This window comes from Lynx rufus, unplaced genomic scaffold, assembly GCF_022079265.1.
Source record: "Lynx rufus isolate CCGP_SWC_20201006 ecotype Redwood Valley unplaced genomic scaffold, mLynRuf1.p SCAF_7, whole genome shotgun sequence".
Classification (NCBI taxonomy): Eukaryota; Metazoa; Chordata; class Mammalia; order Carnivora; family Felidae; genus Lynx; species Lynx rufus.
The window spans coordinates 62,389,134-62,413,148 of record NW_025814889.1 but is presented as its reverse complement, the minus strand read 5'-3'; the positions used below and the strand labels follow the sequence as shown (position 1 = coordinate 62,413,148).

At 34.2% G+C, this 24,015-nt stretch overlaps 1 protein-coding gene across 3 annotated transcripts in view; it reads left to right on the top strand.

Annotated features, from left to right (window-relative positions):
* ERGIC2 (ERGIC and golgi 2) overlaps window positions 1–22,469 on the top strand; it is a 43,768-nt gene extending 21,299 nt beyond the window's left edge. For all 3 annotated transcript variants that reach the window (XM_047065741.1, XM_047065739.1, XM_047065740.1), the window contains 8 exons: window positions 2,796–2,897; window positions 3,913–4,008; window positions 9,417–9,472; window positions 10,351–10,449; window positions 14,233–14,330; window positions 17,504–17,666; window positions 18,758–18,840; window positions 19,007–22,469. In XM_047065741.1, coding sequence (XP_046921697.1) covers window positions 2,796–2,897; window positions 3,913–4,008; window positions 9,417–9,472; window positions 10,351–10,449; window positions 14,233–14,330; window positions 17,504–17,666; window positions 18,758–18,840; window positions 19,007–19,069 — 760 coding nt within the window. In that variant the 3' untranslated portion in view covers window positions 19,070–22,469. The remainder of the gene's footprint in view (window positions 1–2,795; window positions 2,898–3,912; window positions 4,009–9,416; window positions 9,473–10,350; window positions 10,450–14,232; window positions 14,331–17,503; window positions 17,667–18,757; window positions 18,841–19,006) is intronic.
* The last annotated feature ends 1,546 nt before the right edge of the window (window positions 22,470–24,015 follow it).

The following is a 24,015-nucleotide window of genomic DNA, read 5'->3' as shown; positions in this document are numbered from 1 at the left end:
AATCGTGTATTGTACACTTTAAACTTATACAATGTGATATGTCAAGTATATCTCAATAGAACTGTGAAAAAATATATTTTGATAGGTGATGCCAAAATATCTTTACTTACACTCCAAAACTGATAGTATTTGTTTCTACACAACCTCACCAATAGTGGGTATAACCAAGGCTTTTTTACTTTTGCCAATTCTGTGGGTGAAAATAGTATTATGCTTTTTTTAAAATTAACATTTCTTTATGAATGAATCACTTGAATATCTTTATGGATTTTTTTTCCTGTTGTATTTCTTTTTGTGTGAAACTGCTCATTCATGCCCTATGCCCATTTTGCTTGGTTGTTGGTTTTTTTTTTTCCTGATAATTTTAAATAGTCCTTTGTATATTAAAGAAAGTAGTCCTTTGTTATAAATGGTTCCCCCACCCCTACTCCCATATAGTGCTGTTTTTTTTTTTTTCTTTTTTTTCTTTTTTGTTTCCAGGGCTTACAAAGGCTCTACCTAATTTAAGATTATTGCCAAAACAAAAAAACAAAAACCCTTTTTCCCATTTTTTTTCTTTTTTTTTCTTTCTAAGTACATTTCAAAGGCATTTCTCTTTTAATTTCCAGTTTTGCCATTTGTGGAGATTTTAAAATTGAGGTTGAAATCAAATGTAGTTGTCTCTGGGCTTGTAGCGCTTTTAGTAGAAAGCCATCCAGAGATGAAAGACATTACTTTAATCCAGAACTATTAAAGTGAGAAGCCTCCTTTCACATGGAATTTTATTCAGTGTTCAAGACACTGTGTTTTTACTATTAAAATGATGGCTGTTTTCCATAATAGAGGTGGTTTTTTTTTTCATATCTTCATAAATGGAATATAAGCTTAGATATTGGTATATTTGAGACAAAACTTATACACAGAGTTTGCTGTCTTCAACCTCTTTTTCCATTGCTCAGCACTGAAATTGGACTCTGGAAATACAAGACACACATCAAATAAGAAACTTTCAGTTTCTGGTAGCATTAGATCCAAAGATTTTGTCTTGAGACGTGTGAATCTGAAGATGGGATCTGGTTGTTGAATCTTTGTAGATTATCAGTTCTGCTTCTAAACAAATATTCTAGAATGGACTAGAGATACCGAAGGACTAACATCCTGAATAATGTACATATTAAATGGTTCTTTACCTTTAGAGTTTGCTGAAAGAGATGAAGTTTTCTTTCAGCTGGTATTCTGCTTTTTAAAAATATTTAAGATCCCAGTTAGTCTCTCTCCTGTAGCAGTAAATAAATCTCAAACCCTAGACATAGCCTTTTTGATTTCTGCTTTTTAGTTCTAGATTTAAGATTTATTCTGAACTAAATTTACAGTGTAAAAATGAATTGTTATTTTAAATAGACCTATTTTACCAGTGTTTTTAGTGAATGGTGCGTAAATATTTGATCTTTCACTTGCACTTCTAAAAAATGTTTATCATTATGGTGGGGAGTGAAATACGAGATTTACGTTTGCTTCCTTTTATAAGGGTCTATATTTGTTTATAATTTTCCCCAAGTTTTATATAGGTAGATAAACTTTTTTAAAAAACACTTTACTTTTTAGAGTAGCTTTAGATTCACAGCAAAATTGAGCGAAAAGTAACAGAATTCCCAAATATCCACTGCCCCCCCACCCCCCGTGCACAGCCTTCACCATTATCAATACCTGGCACTACAGCGGTACATTGCTTACAATCTGTGAACCTGTATGGATGCATCATTATCACCCAAAGTCCATAGTTTACTCTTGGTGTTCTACATTCTATGAATTTTGACAAATGTATAATGACATATGTCTACCATTATAGTATCTACAGAATAGTTTTAGTGCCCTCAAAATCCTCTGTGTTTTGTCTGTTCGTCCCTCTGTGTGTAATTTTTGTACCTGGTGAGTTTGAACTTTAAACAGATGATTTTGGATTTTAGTTGTCTGAAGACGTAGAGTTAAAGGAGGTAAAATAGGATTATATTTAAAGATACAGACTTATTGCTAAACATGGTAGGAAATAACATGGCCCAATGGTAGAAGTGTTAGAGGGAGAGAAAGCTGTTATTCTTGGTTTTGTTGTTCAGAATAAATAATTTTATAAGTTACTGTGAACATAAAGAAATTTGTAAAAAAAAAAAAAACTTGAACTAATTTGTTCTATGGGGCTAGGTATATTTAAAAAGAAAATCTAAGTATGGGTTCTCAAATATATACTTTGTTTTATAGTTTTATGCCTTATATGCTAATATTCTTTTTAAAAATTACAGGTAGAGTATAATATTTTGCTCAGAATGGTCTTATACCATTTTTCTTTGGAAAAAGACACACCATAATGGCCTATTTTGTAATGAGAATTAGATGCTTGTGGTATGGGTTTATACCCCAGTAGTCTCCCACTTAAGTCCACCAAATCTGTTGTACTTGTCTTATTCTTTGTACCTGTCACACTTTATTCCGTACCCGACAAAAGGTAAGAATTTTGTAACAGCTGCATGCAAGCGTGAAAAAGGAGTTTAGATACTAAGGTGAGGAGAAGCTCCTTAGTGACTCTGACTGCACATCTATTATTCACTCCATCAGCTATTAAACTTAGCTGCCCTACCTCATTTTTCCTTCTTTTAAGGAAATGACCAAAGAAAATTTGGTACTTTATTTTAGAATAAAGTCTTGTAATAACAAATATATGGGTTAAGTAAGTCAGCTAACCATTGTTATTTTAAAAAAGTGTTAGCTTTCTTGTATTCCTAGGTGTATTTGTAACCGTTGCTTGTTGATGTTGTATGTAGGATGCTGCAGCTGATTCAGAGCAGACTCCAAGAAGAACATTCACTTCAAGATGTCATATTTAAAAGTGCTTTTAAAAGTGATTCAACAGCACTTCCACCAAGGTGAGATGTAATTTTTAAATGTACACCTATTTATTAGGATTTGACTATGACAAAGTTTGAGTATTGGTTTAGTTCCTGAATCTCATATTTCTTAGAGAAGATGTAATCATTCTGTATGATGATTTCTTTTTACTCTTAAATTTATAGCCTGTGATATTGATCATCCTGATCACAAATAATATTATTTCATTTTCATTTAATTTTTCTCTTATGTGTGTATGGCATACTTCCATATAAAATTATATTAGGTTTTAAGAACAAATTAATTGCATTTGCCATTATTTTATGAGGATGTAGAAACTTTGGTTAGGAGTTTGTGTTTTTATTTCACTTTTTTTTCTCTTTTTTAGGTTACAACAGGTGATATTTAGAAATGCTATAATCATGAAAATGATCATTTAAATTTAAAACTATACAGTATTGAGGAGGGCACCTTTTGAGATGATCACTGGGTGTTGTATGGAAACCAATTTCTCAATAAACTTCATATATATAAAAAAAAAATAAATTTAAAACTATACAGAGGTTTGACATTTGCTTAGGAAGATGTCATTGTCTGTTTGAACTTGGATGGCATGCCTTCCCTCATTCTTACTTCCATCTTTCTCTGTCCCCTACAGTGCCAGAAACAGCTGACAAAAGTATGTTTTTATTGGACTAATTCTTTTAATCTTTCTTCTCTTACTGGCCTTAGTCCTGTGGTCAGATGTGAAGAACCATGGAACGAATATATGTGTGTGTGTGTGAATATATGTGTGTGTGTGTGTGTATGTGTATATATACACATATATACATGTATATATATATATATGTAATTGTTTTTCTACTTTGTAGATGTATGAGTTTTTATAAATGTGTAGACTTCAAAAAACTGCTGTGGTACTTTTGACATTTAGATCATTACCTAAAAATTGATTTTTAGAGATTCTTTTCCCCATCTACAAAGTGTTCCTTCCACAGGACGGTGACTGTGTTGAGTGTGCCATAAGTAATCCTTCCTCTCATGTTGTAACAGGGAAGATGATTCATCACAGCCTCCAGATGCTTGCAGAATTCATGGTCATCTCTATGTCAATAAAGTAGCGGGGAATTTTCACATAACTGTGGGCAAGTATGTTCTTTTAACTTACTGAAAATACTTTAGACAAGTTGGCAGCTTGGTTTAAAAGTAAATTCTTTGCTAATCAAATAACATAACTACTAAAGGACTGTTTACAATGTTGTGTATCTGCATTTTTGATATTTTGAAACTTACATTCAGGGCTTCAATCTCAGGATAGAGAAGACTACTAACTTTATTTAAGAAAATTTTTAATGTTTATTTATTAAAAAAATTTTTAACATTCATTTTTGAAAGTGAGTGAGACAGAATGTGAACAGGGGAGGGTCAGAGAGAGAGAGAGAGACACAGAATCTGAAGCAGGTTCTAGTCTCTGAGCTGTCAGCACAGAGCCTGATGAGGGGCTTGAACTCACAGACTGCGAGATCATGACCTGAGCTGAAGTTGGACCAAGCTTTACCGACTGAGCCACCCAGGCACCCCAGTGTTTATTCAATTTATTTTTTTAAATTTTATTTTTTAAACTTTTTAATGTTTATTTTGAGAGAGAGAGAGCGTGCGTGAGTGGGGGGAGGGGCAGAGAGAGAGGGAGACACAGAATCCAAAGCAGGCTCCAGGCTCCGAGCTATCTGCACAGAGCCCAACGTGGGGCTCAAACCCACAAACAGCAAGATGATGACCTGAGCTCAAGTTGGACACTCAACAGACTGAGCCACCCAGATGCCCCTATTTATTTTTTTAATGTTTATTTTTGAGAGAGAGCGTGAGTGAGTGCGTGTGTGTGTGCACGTGCACATGAGCAGCGAAGGGGCAGAGAGAGAGGGAGACAGAGGATCTGAAGTGGGCTCTGTGCTGACAGCAGAGAGCCTGATGTGGGGCTCGAATCCACAAACTGTGAGATCATTACCTGAGCCAAAGTCGGACGCTCAACCAACTGAGTCACCCAGGTGCCCCAAGAAGACTACTAACTTTAAAAACTACTTCAAAAGTAAAACAGTCATGTTATAGTTTATAAATTAAATGAGCTGTAAGTGGATATGGATGAAAACCTTCTACTTGCCAAGTATTAGTAGCCAGGAAGCTCTTACGTAGACGTTTTGTTAATTTGTTCATGTTGGATGGCATTAGGTTTTTGTTTTGTTTTTCCTTCTGATGATCATCATCAAAATGTAATCCCTGATGAATTTGAGACAAGTATTTTTATGTAGTTAGAAATTAGTAGTGCCTAAGATCAAGTATGTAGAAGTTAAGAAAAATATCAGACCACCTGTCTTCATGAACAGCACCAGTATAGATACTCTCATATGATATAAACACTTGGTAAAGTTCTGAATAAATAGATTCTCTGGCTCTCTCCCTGCCTCCCTCCCTCTCATTCTCCTTCCTTCCATCTAGAGTTGTAGAGCTGAACAGTTCTTCATTGTAAAAGACATTTTTTGAGTACTTGCTGTGTGCATAGTACCATGCTAGGTACTAAGGATAAAAACCATAAAAAAGAAAGAGAGAAAGTGTTTTTGCCTTTATGGTGCTGACATTCTGTGAGAGAATCCAAACTTTGAACAGTGAATTACACTAATAAATACTTAATTATAGTTGTATTGAAGCTGTAGAAGTATGGCCGATAAGAAACTATACATAACAGGGTACTTGACTTACCCTGCACATCAGCAGAGGCTTTATTGAGGAAAACCTTTGAACACTAGTGAATGATTAGGAATTTTATATATAAAGGAGAAAGGGCATCCAGACTGAGGGAAAGGCCATAAAGCAGGATAAAACGTTGCTAGAGATTTTTTTTGTTATATGTAGAGAAAAATAGAATAAGTCTTTTATGCAGTATTATTTCAGTGTTTACAATGATGAGATCAGACATTTGTCTTTCTTGTCCCATTCTTCTTGACATTTATGTTTTGTTGTTTTCTTACTGTTGCCAGGATTGATTCTGTAGCTGGGAACCTTAGAATTTCTTAGTATAGTGCAGACAATAGATAATAGCTGGCTCAAAGAAATTGAGGTTTTATTGCTCACATGGATACAAACAATATCCTACTCCCAAACTAACTGAAAGAGAAAGAGGGTAACTTTGACTAATATTTTATGAGCCTCTATATCATGGCCTTGTTTCCAAATTTCACTTCTTTCTCCATGTGATAATTCATGCCATGAATAAGGGAGGCCAGATGGGAAAGTATTTGGTTTGTATCTTGCCCTTATCTCCGGGATATCTTATGAAATCCACTCCTAATATTTGGTATTAGGTTTACCAAGTTCAATATTGATCTTTTTGAAGATCTCATTTTATCTTCTCAGATAGAATATCATCATTCTCAACTGTAATATAAAGGAGAAATAAAAAGAACATGATTTGTAACACGATAATATGTATTTCGATATGCAAATGTTTGAGCCTGAATACATTATAGATAAGGTAATGGAGTAGGCAAAGGCTTACCACTTACATGTAGAATCATCAGGTATATATCAGTTGCGTATGCAGAATGAAACATGTATTGGCTGTTCAAATATCACGAATGCTATTTCTGTTGATTCTGAAATAGGGAACAACTCTGTAATACTGCAAATAAAACAAAGTAAAATATTTTCTCCATTTCCTAGGAAATTTAGTATGTATTGAAACTACAACAAAGTACTTTGTGTAGCTACATGGATTTAAGTTCTAGACTCAGATCATTATTCATAGGTTTTTCACCTTTATGAATGCTGCTTAGAGTGTTTGGAAGTCATGCAAGATGTGGGACAGTATTTTTCTGTGTGACACTGTCCCTGCATTGCAGGATGCCTTGCTTCCCTAGCTGCTGTCCAATAAATGCCAGTAGTGACTCCTCCCTGACAATTGTGGCAGCCAAAAATGCCTCCTCCCAGCCTTCCAGTTTTCAAAACAATCTTTCCTTCACTGAAAATCACATGGAACAATACATTGTAACACATGAAAAATACATGAAATTCAGATTTGACTGTCCAAAAACAAAGTTTTACTAGAATACAGTCATGCTTCCCTGTTTACATATGGCTACTTTCACACTACGAGGACTGAGTAATTGTGGCAAGGGCTGTACGTGACTCATCACTTTGTGCTGCTACTCGGTGTGCACTACAAATTATAACAAGTTATGACACTTATAGCTTGACAGCATTATAGATGCCCTGTGTATTGCTGTCCTCCAGCATTTTATTTATTTATTGTGTTACTCTGTCAGAAAAGAAAAACAAATACGGGTTTCAGATATACTTTTAAGGCACAGTGGAGTGTGGATTATTTTATCAAATTTGACCTCAGAATAGGATGTTTATTATGCAATGACACTATAGCTGTGCTATGAGGATACAGGACACTTCAATAATAGCAGACTAAGCACGCATAACAACATCACTAACTCTTGGGAAAAATAAAAATTTAAAAGGGAATATCTAAACACAAGTAGAATTTCTTCGTAAGAATAGAAAATGAAACTGAGAACTGCCACCACATTAAGTTTAAACGTGACTAATTGGTTAGCTAATGCTAAGGAAGGAAAGCCACTTACTGGCAGGCTGATGGAATTGTGTGTGTGTGCACCAATCAAAGAAAGGCATCTGGGGAAAATAGACTGACTTTGGATGGTTAGCCTTTTGGTGGGAAAAGTGCTTAAGCAACTGAGGACCTTGAGAGCAGTAGCCAATAGTCAGTTAAAAAGCAAGGCAGGTGATACTGAGTGGGTTTCCTTGGGTCTTGAGTGAACAGGAGTTACTAATACTGTTTGTTGATTTTTTTTTGAGGAGTCGATGTGAGTTTGAAACGATTGAAGTATTACTTGTCTGTGAATAGCCTGCATGGAACAACTATAGATAAAAAGATTTTTAAAGAAATTGAGAGAACATCAGTGTGTTGCTGGTAGTAAATATGTATGAAGCAGAAAAAGGCTTACGTATATAAATTTTCAAAGCCTGTGACAATGTAAGGTGTTTAAAGCCTGTGGTTCTATCTACTGTATCAGCAGCAGTACTTCACAGAAAATATTTGAATTGAGCATGTATTAATTGAAGTGATAGTGTTGATGGTGAACTTCATTTGCTCTCATGGACTTAAATATCGTCATTTTCATGAACTTGTCAGAAGGAAAAGCTAAATGGTACAACTTGCCCTGCTACATAACAGCTTGACAGCTTAGTGGTAAAGATTTTGTGTGTGTATGATTTTGGAGCTCAGGGCCAAGATTGAAATTTTTCTGAATAAGGACACTTGCCACCCATTATTATTGAGCACTGAATAGCTTTGGAAGTTAAGTTTTGTGCAGACTGGATAATGTTTCTCAATGAGGTTAGCCTAAAATTTTAAGCAAAAGCAGTGTTTATATATGAAACTCATATTGTGGTAAAGTTATTTCAGCGATAAGTAACGTCAAATGATTTTAAGTGGTTTTCCTTGCTTCCCGTGCTTTGACAATCTGCACTGTCAAAAGTTAAAACAAGAAACGAGATCTCCATTCTTATACTTGTATATATTTTGCAACCTCAAACTATAGTTCCTGAAGTGTTTCAGACCTTGATGCAGGTGCAAAGGAAATTTACATGTTTCAAAATCCATTTAACTGTGTACTTAAGGAAATTCCATCTTAAAATGCAAGTGATCAATCTGTGTTATGCAATGACATGCCGGAAGGAAATACCAAGAGAAGAATGTAAGAGAGTTCTCTCCAAGCAATGAATATACTCAATTAAAAGATATGCTCATAGATTAATATTTTCAAAGATAAAACATATAACATTTCATTATAGATCATCATAACATAAATTTTTGTGATCAATTTTGAAAATAGGGAACCCTAACTCTCAACCCTAGTTAAGGAAAAGTTATCTCCCAGCAAAAATACCTGAACTACAAAAAAAAGTACTCAGTTATTACTATTACATTTTAAATGTCAGGGTACCTGGGTGGCTCAGTCAGGTAAGCGTCCAATTCTTGATTTTGGCTCAGGTCATGATCCCAAGGTTGTGGGATCAAGTGGTATGTCCGGCTTCATGCAGGGTGTGGAGTCTACTTAAGATTCTCTCTCTCTCCCCCTCCCTCTCCCCCATCCCTCTCCCCCATCCCTCTCCTCCATCCCTCTCCCCCATCCCTCCCCATTCACACACCCTCGCTTATTCTCTCTCAAAAACAAATCATTAAGAAAAGGTCGCGAAAAATTTTCTTTCCTCTTGTGTAACTAGTACATATATTTTCAGTGTTGCATCTTGGCCCACAAAGCCTAAAATACTGTCTGGCACTTCACAGAAACAGTGTGCCAGCCCCCAGTTTTTTGCATGGCTGAGATGAGTAGACTTAGCTATTTAAATCATAGGACAAACATGTTTTCATTATATATTAATAAAATTATATAACTGAGGAAAGATCCCCTTTCTGATTTTAATTAGTTGTATATTTAAATATTACGACTTTAATCTTTTTTTCTTCCTTTCAGGGCAATTCCACATCCCCGAGGTCATGCACACTTGGCAGCACTTGTCAACCATGACTGTGAGCAGTTTCCTAAATTTTTTCCGTGAAGATGTCATTGAAAAGTGTTGTGTGTGGGTTTTTTTCTTGTGTTTTGTTCTGAGTGCAGATGCAAGGAGTGTTTTAAAAGTGGGCTTTTGTCGAAACAGATGTCCAAAGGAGAAAATAAATGATAAATTTATTGACTCTAATTCATTTTCTCATGTCTTTAAATTACCTGTGTTTCTACTTATTTATAGCTCAGAAGTTGCTGGGATTAGGGAGTAGAGCCTTAGTGCGCGTTCTATCCCTTGGTACACATTTCTGCTAATTTTTAGGGTTAATGAAGGGAATGTGTTTGAAGTTTATTTCAATATATAAACGTACATCTGGACACGTGTATACATATAAAGTATTCAAGTTTTGTGTAATAATTGTCATAAAACTTAGTTTTTAAAGTCTGTTTTAGAGAACAAAACCAAGTAATAAATTCCATAAAAAGTCAGTTTGTCACATTTAGCAATGGTGTGCATTAAAAATATATCTGATTGGTTTCAGTATGTGGCTACATGGACATCATTCCATTTGTTCTAACAATACAGTCCTATCACTATATAAAGATTTGGACCAGGAAAGACTCATTATTATTATCTTTGGTTATGAAGATTAGATGTAATATTTCATAGATGTAATTATGAAATTTAAGATACAGCATTTTATCAGAATGTACTTACCATTATACATTTAATTCCACATATTTATTTGTATTCTCTCAAAATAATGTGATTTTAAATACTATATTATTATACCTGCAGATTGAGATAATTTTATTTGAGGTTAGATAGGAATGTGAACCAATCTGTAATATGTGGTTTTGAATAATTTAATTTCTGTACTTAATTTTGTTTTATTCCTCTTAGCTTACAACTTTTCTCACAGAATAGATCATTTGTCTTTTGGAGAGCTTGTTCCAGGAATTATTAATCCTTTGGATGGAACTGAAAAAATTGCTGTAGACCGTAAGTATTTAATAATTACTATTGGAATTTGCATGTAGGAATTGTTTTTATAACTTTAATATTAACCCATTTTTAATAATTTAACCCCTTTGTAATAAACAGATAAATCTTTAAGTGGATTAAGTGATTGATAATTTTCTGTGGTAAGTTGTGTAAGAGAGAATTTGTCCGTTAAAAAATGAACCATAAGAACAAAATAAGAAATTAGAGTAACAAGTAAGTAGGAAAAAGAGTTGAATTTAAAAGCTCTGTGAATATATGGAAGGTTAATGTGCTAATAGGGCATAACTCCTAATAGGGCACTAAAGAAAGAATAAGAACCAATGAAAGTTTCAACATTATAAGAAATGTTTTCTTAGTATAGGTTCAGAGTTCTAAAATGCATATTTACCATTATAGAAACCTCCTTGGGGAATTTTACAAACATCAGAAACGTAGAGTTATTCTAGAATACTTTGGTTATTAACACAGTCAGAAGTAGTACATTATAGCATAGATCCCTTTTATTACTGTTTTAACCTTCTGTTCCACTTAAAATTTCATTTTATCCAAATATGGATGGATTATTTTTTTTCTTTTTTTTGATTGGATTATTTTCTTAATTAAAAAAAATTTTTTTTTTCAACGTTTATTTATTTTTGGGACAGAGAGAGACAGAGCATGAACGGGGGAGGGGCAGAGAGAGAGGGAGACACAGAATCGGAAACAGGCTCCAGGCTCTGAGCCATCAGCCCAGAGCCCGACGCGGGGCTTGAACTCCCGGACCGCGAGATCGTGACCTGGCTGAAGTCGGACGCTTAACCGACTGTGCCACCCAGGCGCCCCTGTTTTCTTAATTTTATAACAAGTAATCAATCTTGTGTTTCTTGAAGGTTTTTGGTTGCCTTTCCTCTACTGAAATAGTCCTACCATATGACATGCCCCACCTATAGGACCTTTTAAGGACATGTAAAGCTTCTTGTGCTACTAGGAATTCTAGCCTTTGCAAAACTCTAATTAAGGATTTCATTTTTTATTAATTCAAATAGATTTATTAATATCATTTTCAGTATTTTACTTTTGTAGCATAGTGTTGTAATCAGATGCATCAAAGATGGTTTACTTAGAATCCTGGCTTACATTCCTGAGTATTTTATGTTTGTATGGAAATGCTTCACTTAAGGAAACTTGAGTGTACTAAATTTGGAAATGTGTGAGTAGAAACATTCTGAGAATTAAAAGCTTTATTCAATATATAATCTCATCTTTATGTGTATGTTCATTGTATACAGAAATACACTATATGTTACTTATGAGATGATCATTTGAAAACATGTTGGTTAATAGTTGGTTTCAGGATGCTAAAATGAATTTGAATTTTTGTACAGAATCAGTTCTAAACAGATTAATTTTCAAAGGCTATTTTTGAGTTTATTCCTAAATTCACAAGGACGAAGAGACTTTTAGAATTATGTTTTAAAATGCCACCAGATGAGTGTCAGTAGGTTACTCAAAGCTTTAAAGCAGGTGTGCACTTCTCCTTATTAATATGTGTTCTCTTGGGCTTTGTTTCCCAAAAAGAAAAAAGAAAATTAGCATTACAAATGTGTTGTGTCAGGTAACCATTCCCTGGATGTTTCCCAGAAGTTGTGAGGGGATCACTTAGTACTTACATCTTGAATGCTTTACCAATTTGGACAGACCCATAACCTTTGGAACAATTTGTGACCTGCAACCAAATGTCATTCGACAGTATCTGCCTCTCCACCCCACCCTCACCTCCAAACCTAGCCATTAAATTATCTAACCAATTTATAGCCTTTTCTTGAATTAACAGTGGCAACTACATCTTCAGTAGTTCTCTGGCCACAGCTTCAATGCTTTCTATTTTTTCCTGTCATATTTCTTTGACCCTTTTGGTTATTATTCATTGTGCTTCACTCCTCACAGGTGATACAATTCCCTTTGTCCTCCATTTTTTTTCCCAAAGTAATTATCCGACCCACGTGTGTAGCACCTATAGGTTATTGCTTCACCACTCTCAATTTCACCTTTTTTTCATTAATATGTAATACTTACATACCTTTTTCTCTTAGCACTTTGAGCTCACTACCTCTGTTTACAGCACAATAGAGTTTATTTGTAAAAACCTCAAAACTAAGTACAGGTGAAGCAATTCATCTTACATCAAAGGACGAAACTGAAGACCACCCACAATTAATAAGCCATGTATTGGTGGTGGACAGAGTTGACACTCTTCTTCCCTAATCTTATCTGTGATAATAGACTAAAGTCTATTGTGTTGGGGTTAATAATAGAGGAACTAGTCAAACACTGTTCATGTTTTTGAGAGTTATAGTCATACAGGTGGTAGGTAAGTAAGTGAAGTTGAAACAGGTTTTATTTTATTTTGTCAGAAACTTGTTTAATATTCGTGTTTGAAGACACTGTTACTCTTAACCTCTCTCTCCTATCTACAGTTTACCCTTCCCTCCCCTATTCTGAATTACACTGAGATAAGAGACAGAGAAATTGGATTGATGGAAATAAAAATTCATTAATGTTGAGCAAAAGAAGAGAGACACACAGAAGTGCATATTGTGTACTCGCATTTATATGAAATTCTAGAATAGGCAAAACTAATCTGTGATGACAGAAGGTAGATTAGTGGTTGGCCTAGGGTCAGAGGTACAGGGTATTGACTGCAAAGGGGTATGGAGGAACTTTTTGAGGTGGTAAAAATATTTTCTATTTTGACTGTGGTGGGCAGAGACATTTGTCAAAATTTATCAGACCATATATTTAAAATTGGTGTATTTTATTGCTGTACAGTTTCTATAGACAGTTATTATTGTGTAATGTGAAGTACATCTATTTTCATGTCAAATGTAATGAGGCCCTATTACTTATCTAATTGAAACTCTAGATAGATACTTCTAATTCTAAATTTTCTATAAGATCTAGAAAATTAACCTGTTTTGTATTCTGTGAACTGTTACCTGTTTAAGGTTAATTAATAATTGATAATCTGGTATTGATGATTTGTATTAAACTTAGAAATGCCTAAAGGCTATATAAATATGATCCTTTTGATTATGCAATAACCTTAGACCACCATGGAGTAGGTTCTTTAGTTATTTTCCTCCTGTATCAATTCTTTGTATATATCCAAAGGCTGGCTAAATTGGTTTATTTATATATCTTAAGATATTAGTAAAAACTGAAAATATGTCTTGTGGTGGTTATACTATTATAACTTTATTCTCACTAGTTTCTTTACTGTAAAGAAATGCTACTTTTACTTTTCATATTTGATAAAAGGATAATGTTATAAAGGATATCTAATGACTAGTTCATTTTTTTAACATTTTTGTTTTTGACAAAGAAAGAGAGACAGAGTGTGAGTGGGGGAAGGGCAGAGGTAGAGGGAGAGAGAGAATCTTAAGTAGGCTTCATGGCCAGCGCAGAGCCTGACTCGGGGCTTGATGTCAAGACTCTGAAATCATGACCTGAGCCCAAAATTAGTAAGAGTCAGACCCTTAACTGAGCCACCCAGGCGCCCCATTTTTTTTTTAACAACTAATAGATGTGTATACATGACTGTTTTATGTTTATTGAGAACTTGTTTACCAAGTATGAGTATATTGCTTTCGTTGATTCTTTAAAAAATTTTTTTTTGTTAAACACTATCATAAGTAGCATTAAATTTCAAGGTCAATGTGTATAATAGAAGGAGGGTGTATTTGGCAGTAGTATTGTTGCTATTGGATTGATGAAAAAAAACACATTTTGTTTTTATTCTAGACAACCAGATGTTCCAATATTTTATTACAGTTGTGCCAACAAAACTACATACATATAAAATTTCAGCAGACACCCATCAGTTTTCTGTTACAGAAAGGGTAAGTTGAATCTAACTGATAAAATGATTTTTGTTTTCAGTATTTTATAGTCCTCTACAAAAAAAAGTTACAACTTGGTGCTCTCCCCCATTTAAAATTTGTGGAAGTTTTGAAATGCATTAATATTTTATTTTAAGCTAATAACTGGATATTATTAGTATGCTGTAGAGCAAGAAAAGAAGTAGATTTTAAAAATCTGGAATGTCTTCACTTCTATTAAAACAAAATATTAAACTATGATGGTATTAATGATTTTATTCTTAATATCTTAATTTTGTAATGTTTTCTCTTGTATTGGTATAATTAGTCCTTACCTGCCAGCAGATTCTCTGGTTTTGTGTTATTAATTTTTTAATTAATGTACTTACCCTGGAGCATGCATGGTTCTTCTGGCTCAGATAGTAGACTAAGAGGGTTTGCCTTCCTAAGTTAGTGCTTTTTATTCATCTAATTAAAAGGACGAACATTCTGCAATCTCAGGGAGAGTAGCCTTATAAAAATGTATTATGAGGAATATAGTTTTGGAATTGGACAGTTTAACAGACTTCACATGTATTCTGGGGTCATGTTTTCTAATTGTGTTTAAGAATGGTGAATATTCAGGGTGCCTGGGTGGCTCAGTCAGTTAAGCCTCTGACTCTTGATTTTGGCTCAGGTCGTAATCTCAGGGTTCAGGGGGTTGACTGCATGGAGCTCTGTACTGACAGTATGGAGCCTGCTTGGGATTCTCTCTTTCTCCCTCTCTGTTCCTCCCACCCTTGTGTTCTCTCTCTTTCTCACAAAATAAATAAACTTAAGAAAACCTTTTTTTAAAAAATGCTGAACATTGAAATATTATCCAGAATTCCAAGGCAAAGTATAAGTGCTTTTAAAAATTTACTTTCTTCCATGTGGAGTTTCCTTTTGATAGTTTTCTAGCTTATGATGACTATGTCCTCAGTAATTATAGAGTTTCCCTTAGGAGATTAAATACTGAAGTTTTCAGGGGTGAAGTTGTCATGTTTGACTTTCAAAGGGTTCAGGGTGAAAAACTTAAGTGTGTGTGTGCGTGTGTGTACACAGAGAGAGAGAAAGTAGGTAAAAAATATATTGTGCTTTTTAGCATTTTTTTTTAAGTTTTATTTATTTTGAGAGAGTGTGCACATGTGCGCATACACACATGCTAGTGAGGGAGGAGCTGAGAAAGAGGGAGAGAGAGTCCAGAGCTGGCTCTGCGCTGACAGCCGACACGGACTCAGTCCCACGAACTGTGAGGTCATGACCTGAGCCAAAACCAAGAGTTGGACGCTTAACTGACTGAGCCACCAGGCGCCCCATCAGCAATTTTAGGGGTTGAATGATAAAATTTTTCACTAAAATTGGCAACACCTGAACATTAGGAGGTCTGGATAGTGTCAAGGCTTTGGGGAAAAGAGGCACATATACATTGCTATGGGAATGCAAAACACCATAGTCTCTATGGAAGAGAGTTTGGCAATATCTGCAAAATGATATGTTCATTTATCTTTTGATCCAGCAATTTCACTTCTAGAAATTGAATCCAAGGTTCTAGTGAAAAAAATACAAAAATGATGTGTATGAGGCTATTCATTGTATTGTTATTTGTAATAGTAGATTATAAACAACTCACATGGTACATCCTCACAATGGAGAAACATGGAACTTCAAAAAAAAAACAGAGAAAAAGATAACCATATATTGATACGAAATTAACTCCAGGATAAATTAAAAAAAAAATTTTTTTTTTAACATTTCTTTATTATTGAGAGACAGAGAGAGACAGAGTGTGAGCAGGGGAGGGGCAGAGAGAGAAGGAGACACAGGATCTGAAGCAGGCTCCAGGCTCTGAGCTGTTAGCACAGAGCCCAGCGCGGGGCTCGAACTCACAAACCGTGATATCATGACCTGAGCCAAAGTCAGATGCCCAACTGACTAAGCCACCCAGGTGCCCCTCCAGGATAAATTTTAAACAGCCAAATTAAATAAAAAAATATATATAATCTCAGAGCATTTGACCTCTTTGTAGTGTGTTTGCGCTGATACGGTGACTAAAATAGTTGTGTTTCACTTAAAAAATAAGTGTGGAGTAACTAGAGTTGGTTAAATGGGGGATGAGGGGGACAGAGAGGAGGAGGGCCGAGCTTCATTAGTCCTGAAACCCAAAGTGAATCATTATTAGTGTTTTGTTACATGAACCCCCCCCCCGGTCCTTCAAGCAGCTTCTGCCCATACAGGTGATGACAATATAATTATGGTATGATATTGAACATACCAGAAATTTAAGATGAAGTCACTTTATTGGAAAGTCGATCAGTGGCTTATAAGGCTCTGTTCTAATAGGGGAAGGGGTTTTGTAATGCCTCACACGAAATTGTTTTAATTTCCCTTGTTACTTGTATTCCTAAAGCTTGCAGTTTAGTTATAGCTTAATTAAAATAGGGACTGTTATGACAAAAGTCAACAACGCACCGTGGTAGCATAATTGTTTCAAGCTATAACAGAAATTTATTAGACAGTTTGCAAACTTGATTTTTGAAGTGTAAACAAGATGGAATGAAATAGAGTATTTTCTTGGACAGTGTACACACTATGGGAGGTTTATGATTTTAGTCCCATTCCTTTCAAGAATAAAACTATCTTTAGAAACTGAACCAGTAACTCAAATATTGATATGTTTCAAATTAGTGCATGCTTTTTTCTTCTTGTATTATATCTCCTACAGTTTAAATAAACAACAGAAAGTGAAATTACTTGTTTTTAAATCTGATCATTTAAATGATAGGAAATAAATATAATTATTTTGTAAATTCTTAGCAAAGAAGTCTTACAAAAAGTATGTCAAAATATGAACTTAGTTTTTATGGATTTGATCAATGAAGAAGATGCCATATAGTTGTAAGCTCTTGAGCTCAGTAGAATCCTTATATGTAAAGTGACTTTTTGAGAAAATAGAAAAGAATGACTCTGCTCTTTTGATTCTTTCAGAAGCCAACGACACAAAGAATATAGGATAATTCAGTTGTCTCTGAAGAGCTCAGTCTAGTAGGACAATTCATAAAGAGATTTGGATATCCTTGTATAGTTGGACTGTAGGGCTTCATATTGCCTGTGCAAGTAACCAGATGATGTGAATCCCATTTTTCTCCTTCTCCTATCTCTCCCCTTCCTTTTAGGAACGTGTCATTAACCATGCTGCAGGCAGCCATGGAGTCTCTGGGATATTTATGAAATATGATCTCAGTTCTCTTATGGTAACCGTCACTGAGGAGCATATGCCTTTCTGGCAGTTTTTTGTAAGACTCTGTGGTATTGTTGGAGGAATCTTTTCAACAACAGGTTAAGATTCATTCCTTTTTTGTTTAATTTCTTGAGTGTTACACTGAAATTAAGATGCTGTTACTTAGCAGGAGCAAGAAATATATATACATTCCCATGTTTTGATATTTTAAGAATTTTTTCTTTAAGATTGAATTCCAGATCTCTGAATTGGTTAAGCATTACACATAACTAAGTTCACTGCATTCAGTGATTCAAGGGAGATTACTTAGTGAGCTAGAAGGATCCTAGAATTGAATCCAGGTTCTGCCATCTACTATCACGTGGGGATAGGCTTGTGTATAGGTCACTTACCTTTTCTAAAATTTCTCCTCTATAAAAATGGGAATAATAATGTATACTTACAAGTGTGTTGTAGGATTAGATGATAAAATGCCTAGAAATAGTAGACACTTGAATGTAAATTTTTTTTCACGTAAGGCATTTTTAACTGTACAATATGTAAAATCACATCTTATGGTACTTTGAACCGTGCAATATGTGCAACAAAAATTTTCAAATTGTTTTCCTGATTTGGGGCTTTTTTGCCCTGAGATTATGAGATGTTCTCAAAGATAACTTTTAGAATCATAATCATTAAAATCTGAGAGTTAAGCACAATAGATAAAGAAAGGAAACCATTCCTTCTTTATCCCCCAACCCCCCATTCAGTTTTACGGGGAGCTATGTAGTTTATATACTTTAAATTATTTTTTTTGAACTATGTTTTTGAAATGAATGAATAGGTTTTCTTATGAAAGACTTTGTCACTACTTCATTTGAATTTGTTTAAATTTGTGGTGCTGCTTGGTATTATTTTTCAAAATGGTATGAGTGTGAGTTGTATAAAGCGCCCTTGAAAAGACTGCATGGTGAAGGTCATGAATCATGTGGCCTTGTGATTTTGAAAGGAAATCCATTTGTTTTAAAAATTCAACCGCCTTGTTATTTTTAACCATGGAAACGAATAAAGCAAACTGCTTTGTTTCCTTACTAATCTATGCCATTATAATTGAGTTTTTTATTCTTATGTAATAATTTAGGAGATGATTAGGAAATAATTTCATTAAAGCATCATTTAATTGAAAACATAAACTTATTTTTTATTACAGGCATGTTACATGGAATTGGGAAATTTATAGTTGAAATAATTTACTGTCGTTTCCGACTTGGATCCTACAAACCTGTCAGTTCTGTAAGTGCTACAATAGAAATGGCGCTGACCTCTAAGTCACAGCATCACTGTTAAATCTGAACAATAGTTTTTGGTGCTCCGAAAGAGATTGCCCAAAATAAAGCATTGTGATTAGAGGGAATAGTGTAAGGAATAAAACTAATGCTTTGGTCTTTTTTCTCCTTAGGTACCCTTTGAGGATGGCCACACAGACAACCACTTACCTCTTTTAGAAAATAATACACATTAGCACCTCCTGAGTGAAGGAGAAAAACTTTTTGCTTGAGACATAAAACCTTTTTTAATAATAAAATATTGTGCAATATATTCAAAGAAAAGAAAATACGAATGAGAAGTGGGAACCACACCTAGGGGGAAAAAAAAGAAAGAAAAACCCAAACTGAAATCCTATATATGTTGTGTCTGTTACAAATGTCCTAGAAGAAATTATGCAGCTAATCAGTGAATAAGCCCAACTGGAATATTGCTTGGAAGATGACCCCTTCTGATATTTTCATAGCAAATGGGCAGTATCGAAATCAGACCTTGCTTCTTGGTTGCAAAGAGCCTGAAGGAAAGAAGTCAAACCACATCTAAAGAAAAAGGCATTGATAAGTGCAAATGTTTGCGTCCTTTTGTTTTTAAAAGATATGTCAGAATAAAATATGTAAAACATATGGAAAACTAGTCTAGACTTTAAAAAGTTGTGATCAGGTCACACTGTTAATAAAGGAAAACAGGGATGGGTCCCTATGTTATAGCCATATCCATGTTAAGCCATAATGACAAGACCATTTATCCAATAATTTGGTCTGAGGAAGGTAACTGCTTTTCTTTAAACTCTGGCTGTTGGCTTTTTCTAACAGTTCAAGGCAGGGTCATGGAAGATTGAGGTGAGCAGGTACCTAGGTGCTATAATATGTAACAGAGGTATCATTCACAAATTGTAGAGTGGGCACTTATACAGGGAGAAGAAAGCACATTTTTTTTTAAAAAAGATGCTACATTTTCTAATCTGATCCTTCTATACACTTTGGAAGCGGGAGGTGAGTAATAACAAGGCCCACTACTGATGATGAAAATTATCAGCCAGTAAAGTATTAAAAGGAAAAGTAGAATATTTTATACATGTTTGGGTGAGGGACAACAGGGTAACTTAAAGTAGAAACATGAGGCAAATATTTAAGACAAGATAATGTCAGATCTGTAAGATTATCATTAGACAATGTCCATTAAGCTGTAAAACTGGATTATGAGTGTTTGCATTCAGAGTGTCCTGAATGGGATTGATTTTGTTATTTTGTTTTGTGTTGTTCTAGCTTTCTCAGTATTTAAGGATTGGTTTTAAATTTCCAGACTATAAAAAATAAAAATAATGAGAGGGAGATACACTCAGGTGCCATTAAAAACTATATTTGGAATAGGTGTGCCAACATCATTTTCCTTTTGTAATACTTAATGATAGAAGAATCAACTAGCAGTCCCCATGGTTTAAAGCATTTAGAGAAATGGGAAAATAAAATTCCAGGTAAGTAACAAGGGCGAGTCTAAAGGACTAGATTTAAAATGGTGGTTTTTAGAAAACGGTATGTCACAAATTATAGTTTCACAAATGGATTTTTTTTTAAAGGTAAAAAAATGTTTTCTTGAAAATAGTTGTGACATAATGGAGAGGAGAAATACTGATAAAACTGCTTTGAAGTAGAGCTTATGTTGAATGGTATTCTGTGGAGAATAACAGAAGCATTATTACTTAAAATATACAGTTGGTCATTAAGAGCCATTAAGTTAACTGATTAACATAGGTGACATTTTATTCCAGAAAATTCCAAATAATGAATGAGACTTCTCTGTTATTGATTTCTTTTTTCAGATACTAATTCTAGAAAGTTAAGAGTAGAAACTAACAGAACATTTCTCAAACGGAATTTTACTTAGAATTTTAGCTATTTGAGACTGAATTTTGGTTCTGTGAATCTGCTTTCCAGAAAGTTCATTCAAGTTTCAGAGTTGTTTTTTTTTTTTTTAAGGTAAAATAATTGATTTAAAACTTTTCTTTCAGCTAGGATTTTAACAGTTAAGTGTCTTTAAAAAGGATTTTAAAATTATTTTGGTACTTACATATGATTTTTAATTGTTCCCATGTTTTCTAAATACCATATTAAAATTTTAATGTAATTAATCTGTCCCATTAAAGCTGACTTATAAAAGGAATTTCTTTAAAGCAAAATTCTGCTTTGCCATTGATTTACACTTTACTAGTTAAGAAAGGTTTCTACATGAGACTCCTCAAATAGTTATATTCAGATTTTTGGCAGTCAAAGTAGTAAGATTCTGACGAGCCTCTTGGATGAGCAATGATGAAGTCTACCTTCACATTAGGATTTGCTAGGGGTTTCTGACCTCACCACATGTCTCTTTTCCATTGCAGAGAACACTGTACTGACCTACTTATTCTGGAGCTTTGGCTTGTGCCTGGGGAGGGCGTCTCCGATAGGGTACCCAACTTTATTATTCAGCTCTCCTTTTTCATTTTATTAAGGTATTCATAATATTTGTATATATTCCAGGCTAAATATTTTAAACGTTGAGACTTCAATTTATATGAAATAGGTTTTTTAAAAACTGTGTTTTGTATACATTGACCTGTAAAAAGAAACATCTAGGTGAATAATTCTCTACTGCAGTATTTATACAGTACAGACTACCTCTTGGGAAAAGTTTAACTCAATCTTAGAATTACAAAATTACTTCTGATTCTCAATTTAGATGATTAACATCACATTTCTCTCACATTTTATGAAAGTACTGAATTTTCACAGTAAATTTACTAATGCAAGCAAAGTTTGCAATCTTTAATATAAACTGGACTGGAATTCTTAAAGGAATGACTAAGATCTAACTTTTTAATGGTAGAAGTAGGGCTGTATTATGCATCCTGTCTTTTTATGTCCTGGGTTAGTAATTTGAGTACCAGAAAGTAAATTTGTATGCAACCTGTTTCAAAATTTAGAACTTTGAATCTTGAACTTGAGTTCAAGATGCGTATTTTTGATTGTTTAATAAAAATTAAGGCTGAGCCGGAGGACCTTTAAACTTTCATCATGCCCTTTAGTCTAGTACTTAAGTCCCTCCCCTTGTGCTTGGAGCTCCATTGCAAACCTGCAAGACAAAGTAGATAGCACTATCCAAATTAGATCACCATTTGTTCACTACCTTATGGTATGATGCCAGGATTAATATCCAAGTATTTCCTTATTGTTGTTCCCCCCCCCCCTTTTGAAATAATTTTTTAGTGATGAAATCACCTTGCATTATCTTAAGTTTAGGAAACTGCCTTAGATTTTTTGGTTTTCTTGTGGGTTTTTTTTGGTGTTGTTTTAAGAGAAAAAACACGACTCATTTAGTGTATCAATCCTGAATGTGCGGACTCTAAAATGACAAACATAAAACAATTTCTTTGTCCTTTTACAATCATGTATCCCCAAATAAGCCTCCCTTTTCATATTTAAGCTCCTTTTTCCTCATAGGAAGACTGTGGCAATCCTAGATATCAGTGTGTTACATTTGATTTTGCTCCAGATGGAGCTAAATTACTGTATAAGATTGAATTTCTTTTGTATTTTCATATTAAAAAGTGAATGAGTGATGCAAATTGAGCAGTTGACTCAAGTCTATAAAACTGTCAACAAAGTTGACAATAATCGGTGAGATATTTAAATAGTTTTGTCTTAGCAACTCCAAATTGTATTGGATGTTTATCAGAAGGAAATAGATGAACAACTCTTCCAAATATCATAACTCATTTATGCGATTTTGTGTAATAATTTTAAGGTAAAACTGAGTAGGTGTGGGGGAAAGTATAGCTTGATGAAAGCAACGTGTACTGAAGCAGACCTTCAGTGACACTTGATGTAACTAAAAGATACTTTGTAAGTTCATTTCTGTTTTCAAGCAGTTATGCAAATCAGTTTGATTTCTTATACTAGACATACTAGACTTATCTTTAGTTTCTTTAGAGTAAAATTGACACAGTTGATCAGCCTCATGTTTCCCTACTTAGTCACAGTTCCAGATTAGGATCAGTAATTCAAGTAAAGTAAGGCCACACCTAAACTTTTTACTTGTGTATCAGAACTGTTTCTAGCTGTTAAAACTCAATTTCATTTAAGTGTCCTTTGCCATAACTGTATCTTCACTACTGCCTCTCAAGCCAGTTACATCGGAAAATCAGCAATTTCTAGTTTTATTTTGGGTAAATTAAAAAAATATGTTTTTACAAAGTAAGCAGTGAGCATTTTTCCTTACCTCTCTATGTGAGCATATGGGACAACCATTCCTTTTTACTACAGATAGTTGTCCATGTTTCCAGAACATAATTGTTAGATTCATACTTCTAGAAAAATAGACATGTGGGAATTTACATGTAATTTTTGTGAGCTTTGAAAATTACTGATGTTTTTGGAAACTTTAGGCTGACCTACTTTGTTACATTCATTGTGAGATAACAGAACACAATATTTGGGGATTAGTCCCTTCTCAGATCCGTCTGTTTACTCTCAGATTCTAAATTTCAGCTATTTGAGTGAGATGTTGACTGGGGATGATGGTGTCGAGCTAGTGTAAAATTGTAAGAAATGTTTTTTGGAGTTGTATGTCCATCTGCCTCAGGCTTTTTCAGTATTAATTTCTTTAGGTGGGGACTGTCTTAAACTCTGAAATATTCATTACTGTATCAGGTATGTTGTGGCTACAGAATACAGGAATTACCAAAACTTCTTTTTTAATGTAGATGCCTCTCCTTTGTAGTTACTATCTGTCCCCTTCTCCCCAAAAGTAGAAGGCTCTTTCTCATTGCATTGTATGTATTAGACATTCAAATAATTGTCAGTTGGTCTTGATATAAAATAATTAGGGATTTTCTTTCATACAGATACCTATTTTGACTGCTTAGACATCATGTGATTTCTTTAATGCCACAGATAAAAGATGCTTCCAGCATGTAAATGTAACCTTATTAATGGTGTCAGAAAAAAGTGAAGCATTATGTATCTATGTGTTAATTTATATTCATCTGGTAATCTTCTTTGGAAGATTATATCTTTTTCTCAGGGGAGGGAGGAGATCTGTAGTAGTCAGCAGTTAAAGATATAACACTAGAAGAGGAAAACATTTTTAATTCAAACTTTCATTTAA